The sequence below is a fragment of the Atta cephalotes genome (assembly GCF_000143395.1).
Source record: "Atta cephalotes unplaced genomic scaffold scaffold00009, whole genome shotgun sequence".
Lineage (NCBI taxonomy): Eukaryota > Metazoa > Arthropoda > Insecta > Hymenoptera > Formicidae > Atta > Atta cephalotes.
In genome coordinates this window covers 3,188,572-3,209,654 of record NW_012130073.1, presented here as the reverse complement: position 1 = coordinate 3,209,654, position 21,083 = coordinate 3,188,572, and the positions used below count along the sequence as shown (strand labels likewise).

Genomic DNA, 21,083 nt, shown 5'->3' with positions numbered 1-21,083 from the left:
GATGAAATTTTTTCTTTGAATCGGAAAAAATGAAAAATTTTTGTATGTATATATATATATATATATATACATATATACATAAATATACATACATACATATATATATACATAAAATTGTCACTTTTCACATTTCTATTCTAAAGAGAAAGTTACATTGATCCACAGACTGCTACACGCATATATTGGAGCATAAGTATATAATCAGTAATTACAAATTACAAAACAAAATACAGAATAGTAATATACCTGATGACGATCATACGTTTGCTACTCTTATTTTAACGCACTTGAGATACGCGGATTCGATCGAGACAGAAATGGATCATACTGATTCTGGAGCATGATTCGATCGGGTCGTCGATTCTGAAATACAGAACAAAATACAGAATAGCAATAAATCCATATTTCTGATGATAATCACACGTTTGCTACTTTTATTTTAACGTACTTGAGATAGTTGAAATACGTGGATTCAAACAGGGCAGAAATGGATCGCGCAATGGAGCACCGTGGCGACTCGATCGCGTCGTCAATTCTGAAATCACTGTTGATCATCGCGCGATAACAGTCGTGTGCGATTCAACACGTTACAATTCGCGACGATCTTTCCACAGGACACTCGCGACTTTTTGCGTACGAAATTCACATTCGAACGGCAACACTCGCGGAAAATATACGGAGCGAGACGCACACGATCCCGATTTCCGAGAACTACGGCGCGTAAATAATAAAACAGAAGCGCTGGTTTGAAAAATATCGCAGGCGAAATTGCGATTCTCGAAAGTCGAAACGCTCGAAGCGCCAAACGACTTCTCGCGATTAGTTGCGCTCGGAAGATGACAGAGGGCATTGTTCGTACATCGTGAAAATAAACGGACGATACTCGAAGCTCCAATATTGCGGAGATTATCGTTAATTGTTAGTAATTATAGTAATAAGGATATAAATGCGTGCGCGATAGAGTTTTAGTAACATTTTGAATATTTATATAATAATTAGAATAGTGTAATAGATTCGTAATCGATCATGGTGCGAAGTAGCGACAAGTAAGTCTCATTAAATTGAGGTTATGTGATATACCTTTCTCTTTCATTCTGAACTCGTTATCTCAATCTAATTATTAAATAAACGGTTACATAGAGACAGACATCACCGGCGGAGATCGAGGTCGAGATCGCGATCGAGATCGGCCGAACCCGAGAAGAAACGACGGCGATCTAGAAGCAGGGACCGAGAGAGGGAGAGAGATAAGGGACGACATCGAGAGCGAAGAAGTCGTTCGCGGGATAGAGACAGAGAGAGGAGTGACAGAAGGGAACGTTCCGAGAGGGACAGAGATCGCGAGAGAAAACGGTATATTCAAGAAAAGAGTTTCAATCTGAAACAGTTGTTTATGGTGTTCACTTTCCTCTCTGATCACTTCATGTTTTTGTAGATGTTTTCAGTAATAGTTGTAACAATAAAATAATTCATTGACATTGATTGTTCTCGGTATACTAGTGGAGACAGTAAAGAAAAGCGTCTTACAGGCTCAAAATCTTCGCGCTCTGGCAAAGAACGATCGAACAGATCCCGTTCCCGTGATAGAAAGGATAAAGAGAAGGGGGACAATGAGGAATTACCTTTTGATCACACAAAATTAGACAAGGTGAGCCTTCAAAAATCATTACTTGAATTACAATCTTGTTTTAAGAGGCCTTAAGTCATAAATCAAAAAAGATTAAGTAACAATTTCTATCTTTTTAAATTATTTTTGTGCAGTCTTTAGACTTTAATCATTAGACTTAAGCGAATTAAGCAAAATCCAATTTTTACGGTCTAAAAGCAAGGATATAATTTTGTGGCTAATCTATTGTCACTTACAAGCTTACAGCTTACAGCCTCTTAAAGCAAGGATGTGAACTTAACTAAAATGATGAAAAACAAACAATATATATGAAAATTTATATTGCAGGAGGAAGAGCAAAAAAGGTTGGAATTGGAAATGCAAAAGAGAAGAGAGAGGATAGAAAGATGGCGAGCAGAAAGGAAGAAGAAAGAACTGGAAGCAACCAAAAAAGACGGTAAGACATCTATTTTGGCAAATCTTCAGCTACCCATGAAAAAGTGGTCCCTTGAGGATGATAGTGATGAAGAGACTCCTGTGGTACAGAATAACAAGGAAGCAAAAGAAGAAGGTGCAAAGGAAGAAATTGAAGAAGTAAATGAAGAGGTAAAAGATAAGGAGGAGGAGATTGATCCACTTGATGCTTTTATGGCAGAGGTAAGTATTACTATAATCAATTTGATTTGATATATACTTATGTCCAATTAATTTAATAGGTCCAAGAAGAAGTGAGAAAAGTGAATAAATTTGATGGTAAAGCTCCAAAAAATGCCAATAATGGCACTAATTCTGCATCACAGAGTGGCGGGGTAGTCATTGTAACTGGAGTAGCTAAGAAAAAAGTGCAGAAACAGAAAGGAGAACTGATTGAACAAAATCAAGATGGATTGGAGTATTCTAGCGAAGAAGAGGGCGAGAATCTTCACGAGACTGCGGCCGGTATAGCAAATAAACAGAAGCGAGAATTAGCTAAAGTTGATCATGCTACAACAGAGTATCAACCCTTCCGAAAGTCTTTCTATGTTGAAGTGCCTGAGATAGGTATTTCCATATATTTTTAAATTATGTTTTCTATCAATAAATTAATTTTATATATATTTAGATAGATATATATTTACTCATTCACTATATATTTAGATAGATATATATTTACTCATTCACTACATATTTGCAGCAAGAATGACACCAGAAGAAGTAGAAGTGTATAAAGAAGAATTAGAAGGTATTCGCGTAAAAGGTAAAGGTTGCCCAAAACCTATCAAATCTTGGGCGCAATGTGGCGTAACTAAGAAGGAATTAGAAGTACTAAAGAAACTCGGTTATGAGAAACCGACACCTATTCAATGCCAGGCGATTCCGGCAATCATGTCTGGTCGCGATCTCATAGGTATAGCGAAAACCGGTAGCGGAAAAACGCTAGCTTTTCTTTTACCTATGTTTCGTCACATACTCGATCAGCCACCATTAGCTGATGGTGACGGACCAATCGCGTTGATTATGACACCAACTAGAGAATTGTGTATGCAAATTGGTAGGGATTCAAAGAAATTCACGAAATCGCTGGGTCTTTCGCACGTGTGTGTCTATGGTGGAACCGGCATTTCTGAACAAATAGCAGAACTTAAGAGAGGAGCTGAAATCATTGTGTGCACACCAGGAAGGATGATTGACATGCTTGCTGCTAACAGCGGACGAGTGACCAATTTACGTCGAGTAACGTATGTAGTACTTGATGAGGCCGACAGAATGTTTGATATGGGTTTCGAACCGCAAGTGATGCGAATTATGGAGAATGTAAGACCGGATAGACAAACGGTACTGTTTAGTGCAACGTTCCCACGACAAATGGAGGCGCTAGCCAGAAGAATACTTACGAGACCAGTCGAAGTACAAGTCGGTGGACGTTCTGTCGTTTGCAAGGATGTGGAGCAGCATGTAGTTGTACTCGAGGAAGATCAGAAATTTTATAAGTTGCTTGAGATTCTTGGACATTATCAAGACAAAGGTTCCACCATTATATTTGTAGACAAACAAGAGAATGCAGACACGTTGCTCAAGGATCTTATGAAAGCTTCATATTCCTGCATGTCTCTTCACGGCGGTATAGATCAATGCGACAGAGATTCAACCATATTGGACTTCAAAGCGGGACGAACAAAATTGCTCGTGGCCACGTCCGTCGCCGCTAGAGGCTTGGATGTCAAACATTTGGTATTAGTTGTCAATTATGATTGTCCTAATCATTACGAGGATTATGTACACAGATGTGGTAGAACTGGCCGCGCTGGAAATAAAGGGTAAGATATAAATTTTTGAATTTTCACAAATATATAAAATATTTCAAATTTATTATGATTTGTTTCCCCTTCAGATACGCGTATACTTTTATTACATCAGAGCAAGAACGATACGCTGGTGATATTTTACGTGCGCACGAGTTAGCGGGCGTACCTGTTCCAGAACCCTTGCGCCAATTATGGGAAGGTTACAAAGCCCGCCAAGCCGCGGATGGAAAGAAGGTTCATACTGGAGGTGGTTTCAGTGGCAAAGGATTTAAGTTTGACGAATCAGAGGCTGCTTTGGCGAATGAAAAGAAGAAATTCCAAAAAGCAGCTTTGGGACTGCAAGATTCCGACGACGAGGACATAGAAAACGATATCGACCAACAGATCGAGAGCATGCTAGCGCCTAAGCGAACTGTTCGTGAAATTGCGAAACCGACCGCGACTAGTGTTACAGTGCCCGGTCAACCTATTCCTAGTGCCACTGATAAACTCGAATTGGCCAGAAGACTGGCGTCGAAGATAAACATTGCAAAGAATCTGGGCGCTGAAGCGAAAGGCGCTACTCAACAAGCAGCGGAAGCCATATTAAAGGGTGCAGGACCTACCAATCTTATCACGGTAAAATCTTAGTTTTTGTTTCAAATGTTACTGCAATAATTTTACGATCGTAAATAACTTTTTTCTTTTATATAGGCAAAGACAGTCGCGGAACAACTAGCAGCGAAACTGAATACTAAATTGAATTATCAGCCACGCGAAGAAGATCTCGTAGAAAGTGATGTGGAAACGGGTGAGCAAACATTCCGCAAGTATGAAGAGGAACTCGAGATCAACGACTTCCCGCAACAAGCGAGATGGCGAGTCACAAGCAAGGAGGCTCTTGCTCAAATCTCGGAATATTCTGAGGCAGGTCTGACAGTGAGAGGAACGTACATCGCACCTGGAAAAACGCCACCAGAGGGAGAGAGGAAATTATACCTGGCAATAGAATCAACGAGTGAGTTGGCAGTCAGCAAGGCCAAGGCGGAAGTGTCTCGACTCATCAAGGAAGAACTTATTAAACTGCAAGCGTCTGGTGCTCACACTGCATCGCGAGGTCGCTATAAAGTTTTATAAAATTTTGGGATCATTTTAACGAGTATATAGTGTATACCGTAAGATTATCATATGCGAATGTATATGATAAAAGTTTAGAAATTTATTATACATGCAAATAATGTGTTTGTTTTTAACAAACTACAATAACAAGATATACTTAACGACTGTGAGAGAGCCTTATTTATATCATTGGCACAAACCACTGCAGGCAATCCAAGTTTTCGCATATTTATAAATAAAATGCGAGCACCCACATTATCCCTTTAATGATATTTCTTCTATTGTATTAATTTACCTATACAAAATAAAAATTCGAACGAACGCTCAGCAACGTAAAATCGCACGCAGCATGCGCCAGTCATACATTCATAACAATTCTTAATAAAATCTTATGTTGATAACGTTCAGCATTCTTAATAAAATCCTACTTGATTTTTTTCTATCTTAATTTGCTAGAGATTTTTTCGTGTTTCTGAACTTTTTTTTTCTTTAAACCTATCTCGAAGCTCTTTAATTCTATTGATTTTTACACATTATGTATAAATATATTTGTTCCTTGATCAATTGATTGAAAAAAAAAAAATTAATTGAAATATATCGATTTTTACGGAAATTATGGTAACAAATATGAATGGAATCCCAGGAATCCCATTGTGTATATCAAGGGTAGAAAAAAAAGAGTAATAGCTAAGATTAATAACAAAATTCGGAAGAATGAGATTTGTTTGAATGATTACTTTTTCGAGCTTTTGTATAAAAATTACATAAGTGAACACACGATATACTAATGTCAATATGCGACCCGATATATTAACTTAAGTTTACGTCTTTTTAATTATTTAATTTATAATAATGAGCAGTTCTCGATTATCTGCGACGAAATAACGGACGCAGGAAATCGTATATTTTTGTACATATACTCTCATTATATATACTCTTTCCTCTTTGGCAATATTAATTGATAACTAAAAATACATTCTGCTGTACGCTATTAGAAGGCACTAGAAGAATCACAGACACGAGATACGCTGTAGACATTCGTCGCCGCGAATGCATCGCGATTAGGTAAACTGTAAAGAAATACTTTCAGCAACAAGAATAAAGAAAATAAGAATAATCGCTCATAACTGACAACTATCCTTAATGATAATAAATCTCGAATATCTTACACGATTCATTAAAAATTAAAATGTACTTTATACACTATTTACTTTTGGATTTGACAGAATAAGAGCGATGTATCTTATTTTCCTTTTGGCTTGATTGTAAATCAGGATAAAATGTTTAGCAAGAAGATGGTAACGGCAACTGTCGCGAGCCAAGCACGAATATTTATAGCACTAGAAATATAACTATGGGCTATTTCGGCTCTGCTCAGCGAACCCAGAGGTACTTCCGCTGCGATTAAAGGACTCCTCTCTGAAATCCTAGTGACGAGCTTCTCCGTTTCCGTCACGCAAGCTCGCAATTGCAGCATCGATGGCTTCTTGGTGATGGGCTGGACGACGATGAAGATATCGCGATCAGGAGTCATCATACCACGAAGAGCGCATTGCGCCACTTGTAGTTGGCGACCTAGAGCGACCAAGAGAGCTTCTAGAGTGACGGAATCCTTATCAGTTTCTTCATCCATCATATAGTAGATCCTGTCCACCTATAATAAATAAATATTAGATTATAAATAATTCAAAATTCTGAAAGACATCTCATTTGAGAGTATCTACCTGTTTCTTCGAATAGAACAATCTCGCCGCTCCTCCACAAACAGGACAACAAGCACCGGGAGGAGTGACCCCAACGCAATACGGCTCCTTTAAAGGAGGACACTGTATGGCATCACCGCAGCGAGGTTTCGTTTCATCGCCTATGAGACCGACAGCGACACAAGGACCTTCGTAGTCCACGACAACCTTATCGGCCCAAGCTGCACATTCGTTAGCATAAGTCTCGCCATTGATACCACACACCCAATCCCGAAGACTACATCCTTTCAGACAAGGTCCTCTATAACCTAGTGTGGCTCCAGCTCGGATCATCGCGCACACAGAAGGATACTGGCGATTTTCTTGATCGCAGACTGGTCCACTGGATTCATCACGCGGATTGCAATCTATTGGCACGCATTCGTATTGCCGGCATGGCTTGTGCAAAGCAGTCAAGCAAACTCTAGGTCTACGAACACATCTCTCTGAGCTGTCGCAGGGATTATGCACGCAGGGATGCCTACTAGAACAACTACCGAACTCCACTTCAGTGGTCGACAACCCGGCGCACTTCGCTAGACAGGCGGACGCGAAGGTGAAACCTAGTCTGCCACAAACTGGGACATAATGAGCTGGACAATCGCAGGGCAAGGATAACATTCGCAGCTCGCCGCAGCTCCTCTTGGAGCACGTAAACTCGCCTTCGAAACAATGGCAGGGATTACAATCGAGGTAGAAATGGCCTTTGTGTTGAATAAATCGATCATGCACCCAGCAGGACTTAAAGTTGAAGCAATTGAGCGTGCGGCACTTCTCCAGGCCGCGCGTCGTACACTGGCAGATCTTCAGACAACCCTGTTGATCAAACCGCGGAATCTGAATCCAAGATCCGATCGGTACCAATTGCTTCGACATTTCGCCGAGAGAACAAGCCGGCATGCAACGATAAATGTTGGCGCCGTTCGGTTGAACCACACAGAGCTGTCCCTGTGGACAAGGATTCCGTTTGCAAGGCGTCGTGATGTCTTCATCAGGATGAATCACAGCTTCGTCATTCTGTGAATTATCCAAGAATGGCCCTAACGAAACGCACGGAGCATCCGGTCTACCCGGTGATAATTTGGCGCACAAAGTAGCCGCTGTGTGGGATCCGGTGATTGAGCTCCAGTCCACACAGCTCGCCATCAGTTCTAAACAATCCTCGCGACAAAGTCGCGTCTCGTGGATTCTGGTCTCGCAAGGTCGCAGCTGCAAAAGACAAGCCGCCGCACGAAGAGTCTCCGCTGGACAGGAAGCGGCGACGCGTACGGGCACACCTAGTCCACGAATAATGCTTCCTCTGGACCAGTGATCAGCCTCCCATTTAGCTGCTTCGTCAGCCGCAGTCGTGCAAGTTCTAGCAAGAAATTAAGATTTATAAATTCGATTATGAGCTCAGTTTTTTTAAAAGACTTTAAATTTTATCAGCATCACTCGGAGTTAATCTTAATATTCGACTTTTTAATCGCTAATTAATTGAATTAATTTCAGGCTATTGATATGACTAGATCTTAATCCACTCACGGTTCGTACCTAAACAAAGTCGTAGGTCTATCATTAAATCGCGCACAGTAAGACAACCCGGAACAGCCTATCTCGCAAGAATCGTCTGCATCTTCCAGACACCTCCTCAGTTCACCTTCTGAATTGGACGAGAGACACTGTGCATCTAGTTGTACCCAAGCGGTCTCCCAGTCTGCCTGAAAGGCTCGCCAACATAAATTCTGGCAGAAAGGCCTTGTCGCTTTCGTGCAACACGCCAATTTGCCAGCGTTCAAGGGTAATCGCGTCGGTTTCGTTGAACCCGATTTTAATAAGCAGCTCCACATCGGCGACTGAGGTAACACGGGACTGCACTTCTCCGCCAGAGCATCCATGATCTCCTGGTCGGTCGTCGCAGTGTGGAGAATACTGCGACACGTGTCCAGGCACGTCGCAGTCGTAGCTTCATCGCAACAGTGCAAATCTACAGAAATAAAATCAACTAATTTTTACGACGTAGATGCCTCAATAATCGGTGATATCAGTCAATGATTAATTAAAGTTAATAGATAAATCTTCTTGCTAAAGGAAAACATTATTTTTATAATAATTAAGAGATTATACATTGTAACGCTATTTATATTAAAACAAATTAAAATACAAGGTCAAAAGCAATGTAGATATAACATAGTCTTTTGACTGTTAATCCATGAACATCATGTACATCTACACCTCTACATTGCTTTTGATTCTGGAACATTGATGATTTTAATTAAATGACGCTACCAGTAGTTTCTCGCTAGTAATCGTCGAAGAATTGGTTTTCAAAAAACTGGACTTTATTGACATACTTCGACTTCATGACTGTTAATTAAGAAGCATTATGGTATATTTTTACAATAAAAGGTTGGAACAGAAATGAGATAAAGTTCTCATAATTATTGTGATATTTTATTAAAATATAGAAAGTTAATTGAATTTATACATGGCTGAGGAGAGTTAAATAAAGTTTAATATAAGTTTTAATATAATAGATCTTGTATTTTAATTTGTTATTGCTTAGTAATTTATACGAGTGTGTAATAAAAACTGTAATTATTAAATTAAAACGCTAATTAAATTGAATTAAAAATTAAATTAAATATTAAAAAAAAAAACGTAATTCTAATATTTGAATATTATTATAAAATTGATTCGATAATTATTTGATAATCAATAATTTAATAATTATTTGCGTCTACTCCACATAGATCGTATCACGGTTTTTTATGAAATGATAACTAACGCTGCTTTGGATCCTCGGCGTGTTTCACCTCGGCTATACTTTTCAGGCATTTAGGAATTTGATGGAAGCAACCCTTGCTGCTGTATAACTTCAAGTTAGATTGTTTGCCGGGCTTGTAAAAAATATCTTTGCAAATAGCCCTGCACGTGTCATTCGAAACATTACTGCAGCATCGTTCGGCCTCCTCGCGCTTTTCCAAACAGAAGAAAAACTCGGGTTCGTCGCTCGGTCGACAAGATTCGTTCAGATCGTTTGTAGAACCAGACAGAGCGCAGGTCATGCGACACGTTGGATTTTGAGCAAGACGACAACATCCTCGACCCGTCCAATCTTCGTTCCTTTTGAGCTCTATAAGAATTCAAATAATTTGATATTTTGCCGCAATATTTGATGCACACTTGACTACCTCGCTTACCATTTAATGTCGTGTTCACGCAAGACCAAAAATCCAACTGAAAAAAAAAGAGTTGAATAAGGAAAGACATTGTAGTTGCAAAAAATAGAAGAAAAAGAAAGAAAGGAAAGAAAGTGAAGAATGGTGAAGAAAGTGAAGTAGCACAATCGATCGATCGCGCAACCGCGAGTCCGAGATCATCTTTCATAAAATCGTCACCGCGAAATGAAAAAATTTGGATCGCATTACAAACATCCCGAATCGTTTAAGGTGCCCATTGTTGAGAAGCTTCCGATCCAGATTTGAACTGAATGAAGAGAACAAATGAGTGTCGATTGCGTGGGATCGAGTCTTAGAAATAAAAATCGTGTGGCAACTCACCAGTTCCATGGAACAAAACTCTAGTAGACGTTGAGTGGCATTTTCCCTCGCTTCAATTTCGGCACCCAATACTACCAAGGATATCTATATAAAATTGCGAACAAATTATCTCTAATCCAAATCATAATTATTATCTTGACAAAAAAATAAAAGTAATTGCGATAAAATTGCAAAGAAAAATTATATAACGTGAATAAAAACGTGTATCAGAACGTCACGGATTGGCGGTCCAATTGAAAAGAAGAATATAAATGATAATAAAAGTAGTCGTATAGAAGAAACTCTTTGCATAAATGTGTAAATTACTACGACGAGTTGGATTAAGCGTTAACTCCTTTAATGTCTGTCTCGACTGACTCGAATCGAATGTCGAGGACTTCCCAAATTCGAAATGCGGTGCGGCGCATTAGCGGTCATTAAGAATCAAGGACACGAATGCAACACACATGGGCCCCGCGATTTCCTGTTGCCCGTCACTGAATGACAATCGTCCTCGGGACCGAGATATCGCTCGCGCGTTTCATCCTCATCCCGGATTCAATCAGCGTCTTCCACGAGGACACACCGGATCCACTCGGTATGTCCATCACGGTCAAGAGTTACGACCATCCGTCAATGTGCGGTGGGTCCCGCCGGGCTCTGGTCAAGATAGGCCCAGTCAAAGGTTACACTCGAACACCGAACGTAAATCATCGATCTTGTTTATATATTTCTTTGCGAATAGCATTTTTTTAAATTAATATATGCAGTTTTTACCAAGACGACAAATCACATTATATTGTTAAAATAACGCATTACATTAAATATTCGATGTAGGTATTTCTGATTGTCTTTTTATTAACTTCTTCATCATGTGTGGGCGAAGAGATTTATTTTATAATTTAATATAATCTAGCAATATCTCCAGAATATTTACCAAGTTCGGTTGTTATAAATGTTAGAGGTGAAAGTGATGTGGAGTTGAGAAAACGGCGTATGTACGTATTTCCGTCGCGGTATATTCTGGGAGGTATGCGCAGCTGGGTCACATCGTCACGCTGAAAGAGATGCATTTTCCACTGGCAAATTTTTCGCGGCGATTTTAACGTCGAAAAGTATGTTGATGATGACAAATTTCTGTTAAATACGAACATCTTCATAATTCTATACGAACTGAATATGATGAATGATAATTAAGATAATGCGAGACGAAAAATAATTTTACCATTTCTCTGTTTGTGATATCGCGATTAAATTGACGTAGAAAATACTATCGTTCGCAAAAATCTGAAATAAACGTTACTTTGAAGCTCATATATCTCGGACCAAATACATCACCACGACGGCCTCCGAGCGAAAGCCGAGATCAAAAGATACCGAAAATAGAGCCACAGCTTTTATAATTTACTTCTTGCTCTCATTTGCTAAAATCCCGAATGCCACAAACGGCTATGAAGTGTCGATTGACTAATTAAATTATCTGCAATTCTCTCTAATACGATCTGTCGATGCATTCAACTTTTTTAAAATTTAAAAATAACATCGATAATGCTTTTTTAATTATTTTTATGATATAATATAATTTTATGTATAATATATAATGATATAATATAATTTTTGTTAGCTATAAAAATATATAACATAATTTTATAGAAAAAACATTTGTCAAAAATATATTTTTTAATGTGAAACAGAAGAAATAACGAAAATACTGCTGATCTGAATAAAAAGAAAAAAAGACCCACACAAAGTCGAAGAAACGTCTTTCCTGTCCACCTAAAGAATAACATGTCACATATCTCGGAGCTTTCGTCATGATTTCCGGTTATTTTGCTGCTAAATGACCAAGAAGGAAGCGCTCATCAGTAGTCAAGGGAGAAGATCCGGAGAGACAGCTTTCTCAAAATTTTTCTGCACCTCACATTATGTCGTGTCTCACATTTCAATTGAGCAATAACGTTAAGATGGAAAACAAAAAAAATCATGCCATAAAATTTTTTGTAACTTTTTTTTACATATTTATATATAATATATATTTTTACTTTAATTGATTTTCTTTCTTATTTCGAATTCAAGATTTTAAGTACATTGATATCGCGAATAAACTCACATCGCGATTGCAGCAGCAATAAAATATTCTTTACAGACAATATCCTCTTCGCCATTCCGTAATCAGAAATCAACAAAAGGTTACCCAAAGTACGTCCCTCCCGCGTATCCCCTCCAGCCCGAATAAACTGCGTGGAGACACGATATCATTGATAACGCGTGGTACATCCAGCATGTTCAACGCGTCAATTCGTAATATTTGCGTATGAATGAGCCCGCGGGGCGCCCCGGAGGAGTCCAGCGTAAATCTCGCAGCGGGCCCTCGGTGTCTCCGATATTATCTTCGAAGAGGAGGCCCCCGCAGTCACCTCTAAAGAAGCTACAGCCTGGAAGCACCCCACGTCGAGAAACCCTCATCGAAGGAAGCAACGAGTATCTTCTTCTCATCTTTTTTCCCACCTATCCATTTCACTCTCCTTCTTTCTCTCTCCTTAACATTCCCTTTTTATTTCCCGGATCCTAATATATCCGTGGACACGACATATTTCGTGTCCTTTATCGTTCCAGGTTCGGCCCATGGATATTTATCAACCGTGTGATATCGCATTCGGATTACGCTGTCGAGATTGTCTTTTTGAAATTCCCACGAGGTTCCTCCTTCCGCGCTGTATAATTAATAGATTATATTCCGCGGCGGAAGGTCACGGTTAATTTCTTATCGCGATGGAAAAGATGTATCAATCTTTATACAGTTTCGGATATTGGTTTTTGATTTACAATTTTGGATTTCGCGTATCGCTCAGTGTTTTGTTCCCGGCCATTCACTGTCAATGTAAAATAACAGCTTTTATGTGGATATAATTATAATTATATATACCTTTATAAATGTATTTTCTATATAATCTGTAGATACAAATATTTATGTATATATTAATAAGTTTGACATTTACTAAACTTAGTTTAATTATTATTTTTATTCTTGAATGAGAGAATTTCAAGAGATTCTTTTAAAGAAGTTTCTCTTAAAAAATTTTAAAGAAGCGAAAGAATAAAGTATGATGCACTTATTTAAAATGCGTACCTTGGAACACACATTCCGACAGGATCCAGCAGCCAGCAAGCAGCAGGACATCTCTGTAACAGAAACGAAGGAAGGATTAGCTTTGTGCATCGAAAGAGCAGATGGAAACTATAATAATCCGATAAACTTCGGTCACACTCGAGAATATTTCCTCCACTTTTCCACCGACACGAAACAGACGCGTATTCTGCATTACGTCAACATAAGAGAGGCAAAAAGAAAAAGAAAGGATCCATTTTCAGGGGTCCACAGGAGGGTACGTTTGTGTCAAAACTCTGCTACCCCTCCCCTCCCCCCCATCGAGAGATCTCACATACAGTTTATATTCGGAGACTCTGATTCACAAAAACAGAATTGGAGAATTTCATCCTGATTGAGGTAATTTTTGTCGCAATAAATTTCTTTGTAGTTTAAAATACTTATTAGCACCGTTATTAAATTGACAATCAATTTGTGAAGTTATTTCCAGTTTCAGTTTATGATTGTGTTTCAAATTCAACAAATCGAATTGGCGCGCAAAGTTTAGAGAACTAAAAAATTTATGTATGAATATTATAACATCAAGACATCCGTTTCGACCAAAAATAATATTCCTTTCTTATTTTATTTTCGTCTATATCAAATTACAAAAGATTGTTTTTACCACCTTTCTTTACTTTTGAATAATGATAATTTCATATTCATTACTACGTCAATTATTATAACAATGGAACGGCTGTATTTACGTAACATTTTTTAGAACGAAATAAAGTAGGATAGAAGTTGAGACATGGACGTTTCTCGTCGGTGGTCTTAAATATTAAAAGTTTCCGTTCCATCTAGCGACTGCAATGGCGTGCAGTCGAGAAACATTCCGTGTGTCCCCTTTCTTCCCAACGTCTTCAATTATTAAATGACTGGAGGGGAATTGTCCGGTACGTCATTTAGATCGAACATCGAATCGAATAAGATATCCTGGTCTTCGTTCGAGAGCCTTCCTTCGTATTTAACGACAAACTTTGAGCTCGTACGTTTTCAAAAGAATTTGTTTTCGAGTTTCAAGCTCATCGCCAGTGGGCAGTTTGTTACCCTTTACAACGCTTCAATTGTGACATAATTATACGTACCCCATCAGAACGCCCGTTTATTCCTGTTTTTATATTTCTGACGTGAATGCTTGTCAACGACTCCTCCCAACGTGTCACGTTTTGACGTGAAAGATCTTTACGATTTTACCGGGTTAACATGCGGGTTCGATCAAAGTGACTCGTGTGAAAGGGGGTCTTTTGAATGGCGACTGAAATCGTAAGAGCCGCCGACCGTGCCAACACACGTATGCACTGCGTTACAATGAAGCTAATAGATACCAATTAACAGCAAATTGTAGCTCCCTCCCTTTTCTTGCTTCATTTCGAAGAATCGTTTCGATTCCGATTATACATACGGCCGTACATATTGCAGAGTTCATTTCTTACAATCGTAGTCTTTCTGAAGATACTTTGTGTATTCATAGTATAAAATTTACTATAAATATTATATTATTCGAAGTATTCCTTCGTAAAATTATAAAACAAGATCGTTTGAATTTCATAGCACTTACAAAGAATTATAATTACGGCCGTATTGTCGGGAATGGGAAATATCAGTCGCGTTCGGGATCGTTTGCATTCCTGAGCAAACAGGAGGGTGCTCGAGTCTCATGGAACGTTCTCCTATTACAGAATAAATTACAGAATGTTTAGCTAGATCGGTTTCGGTCATCGACACCTGGCACTTATCCGTTTGTCACCGAGTTATTCACGTCTGGTCCTAAAATATCAGCCGGATGATTTGTTGGAGGTTGAATATTTTCTGCTCTCTCTCAACACGGTTACTATTATAAAGCGTGGAAACCTGCCATCGTTCACGTTTATCGTCATGACTTCGACCGCACTTGAGAGTTTTATTTCGTTCTTTTTCTTTTCTTTTTTTTTTTTGTTTTCTTACTTATTACGCATGCAAGTGCGTTTACAATCATCTCGTCGTCGTAAAAACTCACGCGGGTCGTTTAAGACGCGCCTTTAATCGAATCCTCGCCACAAAGAGCCTTGACGTTTCCACGTGAAATTTCGCCGCGACAAGTGCGTCGCGCCTTTAAACGCGGCGTTTTGTGGCTCCTGTTGCGGACGACACAAAAATAGCTGGCGTCGTTCGTGGCCATCCGGCGTTTACACCGATCTAAACTGCGGAGCCCCCTTCACTTTATCCCACCCGTTGCGCTACTCGAGAAGCTGAAATGTTCTTGACTTTGATGGGAAACATCAGATCGACAAATGCAATCCAAATCGTACGACTTGTGAACGCAATATTTATTTTTTACTTTCCAAAAACATTTCATTAAAATTTATCGGGAGGAAGAAATTGAGCGTAGAGAGAAGACATTCTCAATTTTGAGAAGATAAAAAACGCTAGAGGTGTAATTATATTAAATACAAAGGAAGATGTTGAAATTAAATATCAGTTCTCATTTTTAAATGCATTTTTATAAACGTTTATCAAATGATACAAATATATCTGACTGTCTTTGCTTTATATGTAAACAAAATTGTTCTGTAATTGTTGAAAAATATTTTTTTTCCATTTTTTATGTGCGTTTACAGTAAAACACTTAATTTCAGCAACTTCCCCTGTGACCCTATAATTAACAAATTATATAATTAACGATAATGTAGTAATAATAATAATAATAATAATAATAATAATAATAATAATAGTAATAATAATAATAATAATAGACTGTTACGAGAGGAATGGACGACAACGATAATATGCCAAGAAGTGACAAAAAACGCCTAATAAAGTGGACTGTTTAATTTGACTAATACAAGATTCTGCGGAGCGAGTCCAGTGGCATTTTAAACGCCATTAATGCGCTCGATGAAATGAGGCAGCTCGGTCTGCTACAGTTCGTCATCTCTGACATTAGCATAACAAAATAGGAAACGCACCCACGACAAATATAATAATACTCGCGAATCTCGTTGCATGGATTACACGTTGCGCGATCATAATGCCGTGCCTCGAGGACGTGTTGTAAATTTAATTCAACGTTTTCTCTTGCGGCTTTGTTTCTTGCTTTTCTTCTCTTTGTTTTTCAAATGTCGCCACGTCGAACGCGCCTAATGCACACTCGTCGTGTTGATAATGACAGATTTCATCTGCAGTAAATCCGTCTGTGCGCCATAATCCGCAAACGGCGCGTCTAAATTTATATACGCGATGTATGTGATTTTTGCATAGCAAAACTCCTAAGCCAGTCTCTAACGGGAAACTAAAAAAATGTTGTTGATAACTAACGGGAATATAAGAAAAACATTGTTGTGTGAAAAACTTAAGCTACGCGTTTCGCGAATTTTATCTCCGTATTCAAATCCATTATTAGAAAGCCAATGTTTCGTGAATGTTGCACTTCTCTAATCATCAGGGATCAAGGAGTATCAGATTGCTCCTCGCCCGATGAAGTGAATTGCAATATTCACGAAATATTGGCGTTCTAATAATGGATCTGAACACGGAGGTAATCCGCGAAACATAGTTTCTGTATAGAAAGTATTCTTGGAAGCATCAAAAGCACTAGAAATACTTGTTATTCGTATATTGAGAGAAAAAAATACTAAAAAATAAGGTATCAGGACCCACCGAATAAATAATTTTTTTGGGAACAAAATATATCATGACATAAAAAAATTTTACATAACACACGAAAATTATTTATTCGATAAATCTTAATAATAGCTTGTTTTTTTTGTATCAAGATATTTTGTCTTTCAGTGTATATCATCTTGGAAAGTAATAAAAAGCACCAAACACGGACCACCTTGATCGCTCGCTTGATTAAGTCAGAATCAAGTTGTTGATATCAATAATGCATCGCGGTATCTGCAATAAATCATTTACGTATCAATGTTGCGTGTTCCGCGTATCCGATGGTATCCTGTTTACTTGGACGATCGGTATGTCTGTCCACGCGTGCCGAGACAATAAGCGTGTCTTCGCCAGTCTTCACGCGCGTAATTTACAGCGAATCGACGTTTCTCCGTTTCGCCGCGAATCTTTCTCGGAACGAGGCGAGCGCGTTTCCTCAACGAATTTAAACGAGCGACCCGAGGTGACGTCGATCGGCGGGAATGTGTCGTGCAACATTCGTTCCCTCAGCGCAAGCTGTCCGACTCCGTATGTATACAATATACACGACCAGCGATTCGCCGTTACATACACGACCGCATAACTACATTCGCAGCTGCGTCTTTCGGCATCATCGGCGTTACTGCCTCTCGTAAAAAAAAAGCTCCGCGCGATTCTCCCATATTCTTATCAGCGGATATGACTTATATATAAATACGATGACTCCAGAGAGCTCAGAAAAAGCTCTTTGCGAATTGCAATGCGTCGATAAAATTTTATTTCTCAGTGCACTACGAATGCCTATTTTCTCTGCAAAAAAGGATATCAAATAGAAAAAAAATTGCTTGTCAATTTAATTTGTGATATTACTATTCTAATTCTGTTAGAATTACGTTTCGAGACTGAAAATTTGGCGCGTAATTTGAATACGAGTATATAAATTCATATCAAATTATCTGAATACTATAAAAGATTATCTAGCTTGAGATCATTTAAGGCCTTCATTTCCTATTTATTGTGTATTCAAGTTACAGTCTAAAAAGATACTAGTTTAATAGAAAAAAAAATCTTTCTTTATGGATAGGAAAATAGAATTAAGACAAATCAGAAGAGATTGAACGGAATGAAATGCTTATGATCTTTGCAAATGAATACAGAGACCAAATAGGGGAGGGGATTGGGAATTTGAAAATAAATGCTCTTCGAATAAAAGACGTTCCGCCTATCGCCGATCTGGCTGACACTCATTAATCGTACCATAATCAATTCTTCATCGCAAATCCTACCTTTCGCAATCTGTCAGCCATTATCGACGATTACGAACGCGCAATAACATCATTATTTGCAAATATAGGCGCGATAATCCTCGCGAAGACATAATTAGATGCTGCAGCGGCAGGCAAACCATGCGATGTGCGCACCAAGAAATTGTATTATACATAATTAATACAGTCATCAAACTCGCGCTCGAGCAAGCACGGTGCATTTTATGGTGCGAAGAAGAGAGAAAGGGAAGGAGGAAATCGACAAGGGATTGGCGGCAGCGGAGAGATAAAAAGGAGGGAATCGTGATACGTGTCTCTCGACATGTTTTTATCCAGCGTGAAGCTGTCACAGAGGTTTTATGTGTTTATTTATCTCTCCTCTCATACAGTATACACCATATAACGGGTACATATATATCGACGGAGGAGTACATATAAGTAATCTTCATGGTGAAGAGTCTTTCGAATGCTTCTCACAATCCTTCTCTCTCTCTCCCTCTCTCCCCCCCCTCTCCCCTCTCTCCCTCCCCTACCTCTCTCTCTGTCTTTTGAGATCTGCTTCCTTCTTTTTTTTTGTCTCCTTGACAAGAAATTCGCGACAACCGGTCCCTCGAGGAACACCACCGGGTGTCGTAGGATCCACAAAAAACCCCCCAGTATCTCCCTAATTATGTCTACGTCTCTCATATTGTAGCGAGAGCGTGCGATCTGTCTTTTGAAATTGATATAGCAATCACCACGATCCTTCTTATCGTTCTTCCAATTAATTGACTTTTTAACGTTACACGCTGCATATTTTATCAGAGAGATCCTGGGAACGCGCGTCCTTAGAATGTAGAAGCAACTTTTGAACACTGTTATATTCTTTGGAGTGGAATCTCATTCTAAACAGTGAAAATTAAGCTAATCTTGAAAAAGAGTAGTCCAATTTTCAAGGGTGTGATTTCACTCTTCGAAGTGACGATAATTCACTCTAAAAGTTTTAAAAAGTTCTTTGGAAGTCTCTGTGCTATATGGAGTATCGCCAAATCGTTGGTGCTTTCCAGCTTAAGGCACAGTGTACCATAGCGATCATTTCATCTTTGTTTAACATTGGCAAACAACAAAGATACTATAATTCACTGTGTTACACTGTATTATTTCTGTCTCTTGCTGGAAAGTATCCTGTACTTGTTCCAAGATTGAAAATATTGATTGATGTAAAATTTTACTGTACAAAAATGGATGTGATATTTTATTATATTAGTACAATTATCACGAATGTAACTTTGAGCTTCATCTTCGTTGCACTTCATTTACATAATAGTGAATAATATCGTTTTATGTTTGTTCATTGTAATCGTAATCAATCTATAAATCTTTTTTTCTTACGATTCCTCGCATTCGTCATACCGGCATGCGTCAATTGGTACGCCTTCTTCTTTGTTCGATTTTATCTCTATATTTATCTCAACATTTTCCGGATAATCATTATTCATTATTATATAGCTCATCATTGCCATTTATTATTTTCTATTACGTGAGACATCGTGATGCATATTGACGTTTTTGACTGCGTTTTTATTGTTGAAATCGTCGAAAGAAACCGTTCATAAAAGAAAACAATCGAAGAAAAGGAAACGAGAGAAAAACTCTTTCTCTCTTGCAAGAAATTTAAAAGATTCGATCGACTAAATTATTGCAACGCACGTGGGTGACGATATACTTAAATCACGAAATTTACAAAACTACAAAGACAAGCAGTGGGATTAAAATAAAAAATTGAAACCAGTATAATAAATTTTCAAATTGTTCGATATACAGTTATGAGACAGAAATTTCTATAATTATTCGCAATGAAATAACAGTAATTTCGTTTCGTGCGCAAATAACGTGCAATTAATATTGATAATTATGTACTAGTTTCAGCAAATTAACACGTAATTTCTAAAACGCAAGTTCTCGCACAGCTTTTGAAAGTATAATAACTCATTGAGATCCATTAGTCGCGGAACTCTCTCAGACCCACTAGTATTAGAATTACTTGGAAAATGTATAAGCTGACGCATAATAATGCATTGACGATCCACGAGGGCGTATCGGAGGCGGTGAGATGAGCGGATGTTTAATGGTTAATTAAGAGTATCGATCTCGAATCGGCGATCGAGAGAGTGTGACCGTGGGTGCGTGTACTCGTATACATTATGTATATTACAGCTTGCGTAAGTCGCTGCTCCAATTTCCAGTTGCGGCGAGGCACACGCGTGAAATTACACGTTCAAAGTTGTCGAGTGGCAGGCGATTTTACGCGTCTAGAACCGGGCGTCAAATTTACACCTGAGAATCATTATGATCGACACTCTCGCCGGCATTAAAAGGTGTGGATTACGTGCGTACGTGCGACAAACTGCCAATTATCTCGCCGCCTTTATGCAGTTTTTGCAAAACGACCACCGGCTGCCTTTCCGTAACCGATCAATTTCTAAAATAAACATAATTACGATCGCGAACAGCTCCTAATTTAACGTTTTTCGCGATCTCCTGTTGCGATTAAGTCGCTACAAAGTTGCGTACGAGGGTTGTTTTCAAATAATCTGTGCAATTATTTATGCAAATGCGCGAAAATTGTATTTGCAAAATAATAATGTGACAACTGCTTCATGTCTCTAGCAAAAGGAGAGAGAGAGAGAGAGAGAGAAGAGAGAGAGAGAGAGAGAGAAGAAGACAGAGAATACTATTATCGTTACTATGACAACAGACAAGAAGAAATAAAAGTATTTATATGGCGATCCGTATTACAATATGTAACAAAGTA

At 38.6% G+C, this 21,083-nt stretch overlaps 2 protein-coding genes across 2 annotated transcripts in view; one reads left to right on the top strand and one right to left on the bottom strand.

Annotated features, from left to right (window-relative positions):
• The first annotated feature begins 1,026 nt into the window (after positions 1-1,026).
• Positions 1,027-5,156, top strand: LOC105627513 (probable ATP-dependent RNA helicase DDX46). Its single transcript, XM_012208793.1, has 8 exons — positions 1,027-1,046; positions 1,141-1,353; positions 1,501-1,648; positions 1,955-2,263; positions 2,323-2,647; positions 2,781-3,903; positions 3,978-4,509; positions 4,585-5,156. The coding sequence occupies exons 1-8, from the start codon at positions 1,027-1,029 to the stop codon at positions 5,005-5,007; spliced, it is 3,093 nt and encodes a 1,030-aa protein (XP_012064183.1). The 3' UTR covers positions 5,008-5,156.
• A 1,103-nt stretch (positions 5,157-6,259) lies between these two features.
• LOC105627511 (reversion-inducing cysteine-rich protein with Kazal motifs) overlaps positions 6,260-21,083 on the bottom strand; it is a 17,030-nt gene continuing 2,206 nt past the window's right edge. Inside the window, exons 2-8 of the mRNA XM_012208791.1 lie at positions 13,383-13,435; positions 10,274-10,357; positions 9,914-9,950; positions 9,499-9,846; positions 8,265-8,697; positions 6,714-8,088; positions 6,260-6,643 (exon numbers count right to left, since the gene is read on the bottom strand). Coding sequence (XP_012064181.1) covers positions 6,260-6,643; positions 6,714-8,088; positions 8,265-8,697; positions 9,499-9,846; positions 9,914-9,950; positions 10,274-10,357; positions 13,383-13,435 — 2,714 coding nt within the window. The remainder of the gene's footprint in view (positions 6,644-6,713; positions 8,089-8,264; positions 8,698-9,498; positions 9,847-9,913; positions 9,951-10,273; positions 10,358-13,382; positions 13,436-21,083) is intronic.